Raw genomic sequence first — 11267 nt, 5'->3', positions numbered from 1 at the left:
TTATCTTCACCATAACCTGGGTTCTCTGCGTCTCTCCTCGCCATCAACAACCCCCCACTTCATGACAGAAACATGGAGAGTACACAAAGATTATGGCAAAAAATAAATAAATAAACAAATGAAGCTCCATCCATCACATAGTTGTAAAATGACATGCAGAATCAAAGACGTTCTTTCTGAGAGAAAGGAAAGTACAGAAAGTTTTTGACTTAGTCCAAGAAAAAGACAGACGTGAAATTGACTGTCCAGGAAAGAGACAGAAATAAACTAATCACCAGAGCAGAGGACTTTCTATGAGTAAGCTAAAACCAAAAATGTATACAGAGTTAATTGAAGCAATGTCAGGGAAGAAGACACGACTAAACACAGAGGAAGAAGTTTTTCCAGTTGAGTGTCATTACCTCAAACTCACAGGAGCAGATGGATAACGGCTCATTTGGGCCTGATTAAAAGGTTTTACTGAATTGGAAGTTCATTAGTGTGTTTTTAAATCCACTTCAGGAGTAAAAAACCCCATCTGCTTTAGGGATGTAGAAAATCCAGCTTGTCTTGAAGAAAATTTGAAGAGATTAAAAAAGACATGCTAGACTTTTTATTATGTTCTGCAAACAGAAATAATAATTGTGTTAAGTGTATTTTAAACATGTAAGACACATGCTTACACATAATCTTATATATAAAAATTCATCTGACGTGAAGAAACGGTGTTTTTAAAAAGTTGACTTCCCATCAGTGCAGCCGTTTGGTAATTGCTAAACCATCTCTGTGGCACGGTGATAGTTTGCAATTTACTCAGTGGTAATCCCGAGTGCCGCTGTGTGTGAGAGGAGAGCAGATAGGCTAAGTACGGAGGAGAAAAGTGTCAAGAGGAGACGCAGATTGAGCTTATCTGTGCGCTCAGGCCTTCCTTTGTCAGAACAGCTCCTTTACTGATGAAGGCTCTTTGAACCTGACAGAATAATTAAAATCAAAGAGAAAAAAGCTGACATTTGCAATTTGACCTGTCTGACTTACAAGGCAAAATTGGCACCGTTTCCTGTAGATTGCATTATAATAGCATTCTGCCCCCGTGTGAGCGTGTGTGTGAGGAAAGTTTGTGTTTGGGTGTGCATGTGTGTACTGTACTTATTGGTTCAATGCAGTGTGTATTCAAAAGTGTGTGGGAAGGAATGAAAGAGTAAGTTTATGGCATATTACCCAGTCATTTCTTCATTAAGGAGCTGTTTTCCGGTAAGCGGGCGCTATTTGAATAGCTAAATTGTCCGAGCAATGTGCAAACAAGAACTAATAGCCCAGTGTCCTTGTCACTGGCAAAGTCAAAGTAAAGATCTCTAAACTCAGGTGAGTTTGACGGTTTGGTCTGTGAGAATATTTCTGTACATTTGAAGCTTCTTGCCTTGAATTTGATGTCATCATGTGGGCAACAGACCAATTTATTGTCTGGTTTTAAAATGGAAATATTTTAGAACCATCAGAGCAAAAAAGATATAAAGTATGTGAATCATAATCTGGTTTTTTTCATTGTTTTATCAAAGAAGAAAATATTAAAAACCCTTTTCTGCACCAAAAAGGGATTTCTCTTTAAAGCAGGAAGTGAATACCATATATGAATAATGATGTGAAATCTCATGTAAAACAGCTGTATAAAGAAAATGGACTGTTTACTTCATCATGTTGTAGGTCTAATGGATACATATTGTGTTGTTAATAATACAGCAAGAGGACGTGGTGACTTTTGTTGATAAGATCATCTGGACAGGAAATGCAGAGCAGCAGGAAGTAAACTGAACAACTGGAAATGTGGGTTTATAGTCATTTGTGCAAATGAAGATCAAATACTGTACAGCAGATGGTCATCGTTTTCTGTTGTCAAAATCGTTTCTATTGGTCTTGTGTAAAAAGTTCTGTGAGATTGAATTTGGGGATTTTATTTGCTAATTATCAGAACTAACAGAAATAAATGATATAAATATATTGCTCTGTTTGGAATTAATCAATATAACATATGAACTTTACGTTTTTAATTAAATTTGAGAAATTAATTAACTTTTTAATGATATTTAGATTTGTAGGAATGTACTTGTAATTGTAAAGTTTTCATATACACCACACTGTGCGGCTATCACATCAAACATATTACATGAATAAACTTGGCCTCCATCCACGTTTTTCCCACTTGAATAACAATTCCTTAAACAGCGCCAAGTAAATGAGGTATTATTCATTTTCTCCAAGTGGTATGACAGCTTTGGGAAGATTTGGAGGCATCATTTCTCTCCCAGAACACTGAAACAGCAGCGCGGAGAACACAGGGAGGGAATTGTCAGACCTGAGATGCCAGAGCAGAAAACACATTTGTTATGAATCCAGCAGTGCGCGCAAACGAAACCTATTGGAAAAGAACAGAGGGAGGCAGTGTTTAAAACATCTGGAGAGGTCCGTCTTGAGATTTTTTACACAGCATGAAGAACGGACAACTGCTCAGTGAGCTCTGTTATAGGATTCAGACTGATAAGAAAGAGGATATGTTGTGTTAGTTAATACACATTACTAATCGCATGTGATAAAAAGGGAATAAATGACAGAGCTTCAGTATTTCACTCTCATACTACAAACAGTTGGCTTTACAGGAAGGACCATCAGGGCCGGTCTTCCCTCCAACCAGGAGTTGAACATGTCTAGGGGCAGCTAACATCTCTGCAGACCCCACACATTCTGGACACAAACTGTGTAGATGTTTACTTTCAGGCTGGCACTGCAGAGAAAATATAACCGCACCAAAGTTTCTTCCCTCCAGGCTGTCAAAGTGGTCAGATTTATACCATACATACTGGAAAACAAATGGTTAATAGGTGATTTAAAAAAACTAATATAACCTTGCTTTGCTCATAAAAATACAAATTCTGAAAGAAGAAAGGCAAGGACATCAGACCTGGTAATAGATTTTCCACCTTTAACTAAAACTACCTCAGTCAGTACTGTAGTGTTGTAGGCATCTACCGTCTCTGACAGGTTTTCAACGCCCCTCAATGCAGAATGTTACTGCAGCCATTTCTGCATACCTGACCATATGGTACCAGTCTGACAGGCTTCATGAAGCATCATTTGACTAGAATATTCAAGCAGCTTTATAAATGAGATTTTCTAAACCTAAACATGTTTGCAATTCATCTGAACCAGAGATCAGCAACATTTACAACCCTACGAGCCATTTTTGCTTTTATTCCAGGTAAACAAAATTTGCTTAGAGCCACAAAGGCAATAGACAAAAGAAATGACTTCATAAAAATAGTCTCTTAGAATATTTTTATGAATGTTCTAACAGAAAGAAAATTCTCTTTAAAGAAATATTATGCATGAAAATGCTATACCAAGCTTTTACTAATTACATTTACATTTTAAACATTAAATTCTTTAGCATTTTTGTCAAGCTTCTTAAGAACCACATGTGACTCCAGAGCTGGAGGTTGCAGAGCTCTGACCTGCATTAAGGTTTTACCTATTAAAACTGAATGAAACTTATAGCGTTCTTTTGATTTTTGTTAATATCATTACATTGAAAGCATTCGATCTCTAAAATGCCTTCATATGGTCTACTTTAACCAGCTATATCACACTGCCACCTAGTGTTGGAAAAATGCCAATATCCATAAAACTAAAATTATTGTTTTCTAGGTTCCGTGAAGTGAGAATTAATTGTTTCTGTGTTATTATCAAAATGAAGGTTATGCATTTTATTAATCTTTAGTAACTCTGTGCTCCTATTTCAGTTTTAGTTTCACTCATAAACTCTCAGAGCTTTGAAAATATTAAAGTTTGTGGTAAATTAGCTTTTTTCTTTTCTTAACAACCCTTAAGAAATACAATTTTAAGATTTCAATGCGAGTAAATAGAATAAAGTTGAAGCTTTAGATTCAAATTGCATTTATTTCAACGTGGTTAAAGATACAACAACACATTGCAAAGAACTTGACATTTGAAGTTGTTTTTCCACTTTTTTCTGAGGTATGCAGCCATTTTTGACATAAAAAAGCACTACTGCAGAACAGCAACCGAAATATTACAAATGCATGAATAAAATAACAATTGCTTCTCCTTAGTGTTGATTTAAATGAGCTCTAAAAGACCGTGTAACAGTTCAAGTGCTGGTCTTTCTGCAGGAGCATCTACCTGGTAGAAGCAGAGCTGCGTCAAAGTTCACTGTGCAGCAGGAGTTTGGCTTTCTTCATGTTTGCTGCCACTGCCAAAGAACAGAGGACAGGAACAAAAACATCAGAGCTCCGATACTGAGCTGCCAACAGGACAGTTCATTAATTCAAGCTGCAGGTACATCTGCTGTGCAACAGTTTGTAATAATCCACATTAATTGAAGACTGCACACTTGTCAACAGGAGGTTCAGTTTGTTAAAACACAATGTCAGTGAACAGCTAACTCCCAGTTTGAGTGTCAAATAGTTTTCTCAACATTGCCACTCAGAACTAAACTATTGCATCACTTTTTATTCCTTTTTAACAACCCTTGGAAAAAAATTTATAAGTTTTTTCTGGAGCCTTTACTATCAATCGCCCACTTTCACTTAAGTTCAAGCTAAAACAGCTAAATATCTACATGTGGATTCCTTTGGACAACAAAGAATATGATTTTAACATTTTCCTGTGTAATTTGAAAAAGCAAAATATACACTCAAAGTGTTGCCTAAACAGTTATCTCAGAATATTTCAACCTGCATGGTGCTCATGTAAAGATTACTTTACAGATTGGACATATGGATTCTCCTTGCATGTTTTCGCCCTATTAAACAAGATCAAGCAGCGTGAAAGTGAGAGCTAACAGTCACTCACAGAGCTCCATGTCATCTGGGCTGTAGGTGTAGAGGCGGTCTTCGTAGTTCCCCACAATATCTGCACGCACAGTGTGAGACGGATCTGCAGAATGACACAAATGATCAGCTAAAGATACAGGCCTGGTTTATATGACCTCTGTTTTCTTTTGATAAATAGCTTAGAATTGCAGTTAGAAGAACATGGTAATAATATAGCAGAATAAACAAAAGATGATGGGAAACTATAGCAAAATGCTAATCCACAAAAGAGTTATATCAAATTAGTAGCACACAGAGTTGTGAGAAAATTATGAAACCACATGAAAGTGTGTTTTTTTATATAAAAACTGGATAAATTTATATTTAACATAATTTTTAAGAATACTTAGAAATATGAGTAAACAATAAAAAACAAAAATTCTTTAAATTTTTTTTTATTACAGGACAAACTGGGATAAAATACTGTAAAAGTACTTTTTGACTGGTTCTCTTAATGTTTTCAAGTGTTTTAATTTGGAAGCAAAACTAAAAGCCACTAAAATTCTTCAAGTCTCAAATATTTTAGTACGATGTTGATGTATACATTGAAATTCAAATATGTTTGCAGTCTACACACTGAAGCATGAATATGTCAGAGCCACTCAGAGGGTTTCTGCATTTGCAAATCCAGTTTTATCCAACATTTAGGTTGTGGGAAAAAAGTAAAAGGAAACATTTTCCCCCAGAATTTACCCATAAAATATCAAAACAAGTTAAAATGGATATAATGTATTCGTCTCACTGATATTCATGTACTCTGTGTTATGATCCTATTTAATTAGGCATAAAATCCCTCTCTGATGTTTACTTCTGATTTTCTCAGAGCTGCAGTTAACATCACTGATTCGTATTATAATAATTGATGGGGGGTATTTACCAACAAAGAGGATTCTGGGAACATAATAGCCATCAGGAGCCAGATGCTTGTCCCCGGTTTCCTCCTGTAGAAGAACAATAATCACAACAATTATAATAACCGCCAATGTTAAATGTGTTAATTTACACAGAGCCAAAATAGAGTATGAAACCATTGCACTTACAGAATGTACCTAAATAAACATTAACACTAATCTGAATAGATTTTCCAAAAAAATTGCATTAATAATAACATATCTAGAAGTGTCATGACCAATAACATTTTTTTATACAACATAGTTTCTCCTCAGTGTATGTATAATATGTTACTTACCACCACGTTAAGCATGATGAAGTCATCTTTGGCCATTTTCTGGATGGACTTATGAGCAACAAATGCCTCCTTCAGAGCTGTTAAATAATTACATCTAGTCTGAGAAATTTAACTGGATATGATATGATAGTAATGACAAAAATAACAATAAATAAAATCCAGGTTTTACAGGACATTTTTAAAATACACTAACCTATAAATGTAAATGTATGACAGTTGAATTTAAATTGACAGTGCTCTACACGCTTTTGGGCATTCCTGGCAAAGATGTGTAAAAGAAAACCCTGAATTAATTGTGCAATACCCAGATTTAAATTAAATTTATTTAAATCTGGGTATTGCACAATCAATTAACATGTTACAGTACTGTGAGAGATCTGTGTTTCTGGGAACTTTGTTAAAATCTTGGGCATCTAGGGAGCTTCTAAATAAAAATCTGCTCAATTGAGCTAGAAAACTGAAAATGAGGTCATGACTGGGTCTTTTGGCAGGATAATGATCCAAAAATGGACAAATTAACATAGAAATGGTTCATTTGACATAAAATCCACCTAATCTCATAGAGATCTCAGTCCTTAGTCCTAAATCCTATACAAAATACTGAGACGAGATGAAGAAAATAAAGTAGAGGACCCAAGTCTCTGGATGATCAAGAGAAAGAAATTCCTCAAAGACCCTTCTCTCCATTAGGACCACCAAGTTTTCCTGGTAGGTCTGTCAGTACTTTGTATAACAAAATCTGGTGTTTCTAGTTTAACGTAGGATTTTTATACTCTTCCACTGAATAAACTTCTTTTTGCTAGGCAATACGCATTTAAAAGGCCTTTTACACCTCTTTACAAAGGATGCCAATAGAAGTGTAGTTCAAAAAACAAAACTGAGACCCAGCTCTGCTTTATTGTTGAGACTTCTACCCACCTCGCCTCCAGAAAACCAACTGAGTGATTTATAACTAGAAATCCAACATACTTCATTACCTACACTGCAGGGAATCGGGGACAAAAGCACTGAACTCCCCGTGAAGTCAAAGTAGCCACAATAACAGAGGGTATGCAGATCTGCATCTATACGTGTAAATTATTATTATTTTTTTCATTGAACAAAACCAAAGTTCTACAGTACCTTTACTGTGTGGGCAGTTCTCTAGATGATGAATGACTATCAGTGGTTTCTGACTGCGAAAATAAAACCAGTGAATCAACTCAGTGGGTTCTTCAGCACAGTAAGCACACTGAGGGTGTAAATGCAATTAATCTATTGACAAATTGAGGTGCAGTGGCAAATTTTACATGATTAATGACTTTATAAAGCCAACTGTTTACCTGTGTGTGATAAGAAAAAAAAAGCTACATTGAAAAGAAGACAATCTTATCATGCAGTCAAAGAATGGGTTCAAAGTCCTACCTCTTGGCACTTTCTGCCAGGCCCTCTTCATAACTTTTGACCCATTTAATATTTTTCCCCCATCCTGAAGAAGAAAAGAAAAAAACAAAAATCAACATGGTGCCACCAAGTAAGTCTGCAAAAGGTTTAACAGAGTATTTCCAAATCAGCTAATTTTAGACTTTAATTCAGTCTTGTGATGAAATCAATCTGCTCAAACTGAACTTCACCTCTTGACGGGGTCGGAGGCGCAGTCTTCGCCTTTTTGCTCTGTGCCTCAGCAATGGCACAGAGGCTGATGAACAAAGCAAGCACGACCCAGCGAAGCATCGCTCCCCGACCTCTGAGAAAACCACAGTAAAAATCGACTGTTTAACATGAGTGTCAGGTGTGGCGTCTCCGCCCAAGCACATGACTCACTGAGCATAGGGCACCAAGAACCTTACAAATTATTGCAATTATAGTAATTGCGATAACAAGAAAGGTGTAAAATGCTTGTTAATAAATCAAATACAAAAATAACAATTTTATTCAATGAAAGGAAGAATCCTCCACCGTGTGGTCTGTTCATTTAGCTCAATCTGAACCTTCCTGCTCCACGGGCTGTTCACATTTCAGGTTTGACAGGTAAGCAGGAGTTGAACGTGTGCCAGATTGAACGCACACGCCTTGAATTATCGTTTGTTCATTTTCCATATCAGTTGGGAAATGAACAACCAGGGTGGAAAATACCAACACTAAAGTGCTTAGAACTGAAAACAAATATGAAGAATATTATGCAGTGAAAACATGAGAAATGATCCCATGTCCAGCCTGTTACATCTGTTCTTCAAAAATGATTTAGTTTGAATGGCAGTGGTAAAGTCTGTCATTCTAGAATAATGTGAAGTTCTGAAGACTTTGATGACTTTTGATTTTACATTTTTTTCTCAGAGTCTGCTTTTTGCAGACACCTCTCTGCCAGCATGCCTAGGTGGGCCCCATGTGGGGAAAAGGAGGGCATGCCATATGGGCCCCATATGGGTTTGTCCGCGGGTTCCACGATGGCCCCACATTGGTTTGCCCATGTAGGGTCACAGCCCACATGGGTCCTACTTGGGCCATGTGGGCTGTGGTGGTGGCCCACATGGGTTTGTCCATTTAGTGCCCATGTAGGGCCCATGTGGGCTGTGGCCCTACATGGGCAAACCCACGTGGGGCCATCATGGAACCCGCGGACAAACCCATATGGGACCCATGTATCAGCCCTGGTTTCCCCCACATGGGGCCCACCTAGGCATGCTGGCTGGGCTTTTACTCCATAAGGTGTCTGCAATTCTAATTTGTTCACAACATTGTAGAAAAGCAAAGTATGGATTCATATAAAACAAACGCAAGAAACATCCTTGTTTAAAGATGTCAGCAATGGAATTGCTGACATCTTTAAGGAAGAATAAGAAAAAAATGCATAAAATCGACAAATCTTGAGAACAAGTTCAACATTTATGTTTGTAATGACTCAAGCAATGAAATGGGGATGATTAGTTTTAGAGAGAATGACTATTTAGCTCAGCTCACTGTCATAGACCATTTTGACTGACATAAACAAATGATATCATAAAACAGCAGAGAATTTAAATGATGCAGGTCCTAAGCGATCTGAAATGTAGAAACTCCTACGGTAAGCACAAAGGACCAAGTGTTGTGGATGTTTGAGTTATGAGTATTTTAATTTGATCTGAAAAATGCAACAAAGCAATTTAGGAAAAAAAACATCGTAATAAATTCTTTCTAATGAATCTTTCTCAAGAAAATGAGATTTGTCATGATTTTATAAGGTCAGTTTCCTTTGTGAAGTCAGAAGCTTTTTGTTGTTTTGGAGGATTTGCTTCAAACAAATACTACATGTGAAAACAGCATAAAGATAAGTCTTATTCTAACAGTATTCAATGAGTCACACTCTTTGTTGTTACATCTCATTCATTAGATTACCATTATTTCCTCATTTCAATTCCACAATTTTTTTGGGTGAGTCTTAATTTTCCAGTGGTAAGTAGAGGGAAATGGACTCAGACTAATTCAGAATTATTGTAAAATTTCAGGGAGGTGAGCAACACAAAGCGTTTGTACTGAGTGCACCCAAATGGCTAGCAATGCTACCAAGTGTCAGTGTCGTGTCCATGTCAGAGAAGTAAGACTAGTTTTAAAACTTCAAAGATATTCAATATTGAATCACTGAACAAGTAAGACAAGCCTGGAATTCATGTCATAAAAAGAGCAACAATTTTAAACATTTTTGAAGTGTTTCCTTAAAGTGGATGTGATAAACATCTTCCCTTACTCCTGTATTAACAATTTCCTTGCAGAGCACTCTTGTGCACATCACAATTGCTTCCTTTTCAACATTCAAAATGGAGAAATCATGATTTGTGTCACAAATGATGATTCACATAGAAATCTACTTCTCAATAATTTATTATTTCATTTTTGTTGCCAAAAAACCCCCATCTTAGCTGAGGCCAGAAATTAACAAGTACAGCCAAATTCTTTACAAATCCAACTATCTTTTAATCAGCTTTTCATGTTCTAAAAGATAACATGAATGTTTTCACAGAAAAAACAACTCAAAATTCTACTATTCTTGTCTTTTGTAGATGGTGGATGTCTTACCTTGTCAGCATGAAGCAAGAGTCTGTGCTTGTTCGCCTCAATGACTTCCCTTTTGTCGGTTTTCTTTTAGCTAAACTTGCCAAACAGGTATTTATATAATAGTTTGAAATGACTATGAAACAAAGAGAAAATGTTACTCACTAAGAAGCTATTATATGTATGCGCACACAAACACACCCATAAATCCTTAGTCGGATGTTCAGAGAAAACCAAACACAACATACCAACAGTTAAGTTCGGTGGTGGACAGGTGATGATGTGAGCTGGTTTTGCTGCCACACGACCTGAACAACTTGCAGTTAATGAGTCCAACCAACAGTGCCTCTGAATATCAGAGTAAAATACAGAAGCATCGCTAGGTCAGGTTTAGCTAACAACCTCACTTTACTGTAACAGGAAGGGTGGGAAGATAAAATGAACTTCAGCAAACCATAAAGGCAAAGTAAGGGCCAAAGGTTTCCTATAACTGTCAGAAACAGATAAGGATTACTACCAGAAGACTTATTTTTGGTTTTGGTTCAGATAAGCAAAATGTATTATTTTTATAATATCTGCATCATTAAATTTGTTTTGATTTTTATATGAAAGAAAAACAAATTGTAGTTTTGTTCTAAGGTTTTAATATAAAGAAACTCATGAAAGTTTATTATGAAAGGGAATTTATGTAACTTCTTTAATGATCATATTTGATTATATGATAAAGCAAGTAGTTTGCAATCTGAAGATAAAAAGCCCCAATCCCAGCATTTATTTGTTACAAAAATATTTTAAAATATTGCTCAGCTTTATCATTCTTTCCCAAACTTATCAAGAGCCACACTGGAAGGTCCAGAGAGTCACTTGAAGTTCTTGTTTCAGACCCCACCCTAAGAGTATAGCTGCTAAAGTTCATTTCACAATGATTTAAAACATGACCTGTGGGTTAATGGTTGTATATCCAATGACTTTGTGAACAAATAGATTCAGATACATCTAGTCTTAAAAACCATGGAATTTGCTTTAATCATTTTTGAACACTGGTTATGTATTGCAAAAATACAATCAAGTAGAAAAACATATTTTCATTTCCATATTTCATTCTTTATTGTATTATCTAAAAAAAACTGTGTTAAATTGCTTTAAAAAGTAACTATAAAGTTTTTTTTAGTAACTATAATCAATAAATATATTTTATACCTTATTTG

General features: G+C 36.0%; 1 protein-coding gene across 1 annotated transcript; it reads right to left on the bottom strand.

The window, feature by feature from the left end:
• Window positions 1-3907: 3907 nt before the first annotated feature.
• agr1 (anterior gradient 1) lies at window positions 3908-10189 on the bottom strand. The gene is made up of 8 exons (XM_015029924.1): window positions 10084-10189; window positions 7665-7777; window positions 7456-7519; window positions 7174-7226; window positions 6052-6128; window positions 5740-5803; window positions 4843-4926; window positions 3908-4240 (listed from the first exon to the last, which is right to left on the bottom strand). Exons 1-8 carry the CDS (start codon window positions 10092-10094, stop codon window positions 4191-4193), a joined length of 516 nt encoding a protein of 171 aa, XP_014885410.1. The 5' UTR covers window positions 10095-10189; the 3' UTR covers window positions 3908-4190.
• Window positions 10190-11267: the final 1078 nt, after the last annotated feature.

Source organism: Poecilia latipinna, unplaced genomic scaffold, assembly GCF_001443285.1.
Source record: "Poecilia latipinna isolate Pla-1442-1.1 unplaced genomic scaffold, P_latipinna-1.0 Scaffold167, whole genome shotgun sequence".
Lineage (NCBI taxonomy): Eukaryota > Metazoa > Chordata > Actinopteri > Cyprinodontiformes > Poeciliidae > Poecilia > Poecilia latipinna.
Note: the sequence above shows the minus strand (reverse complement) of the source record. Positions and strands in the feature narration are given on the sequence as shown.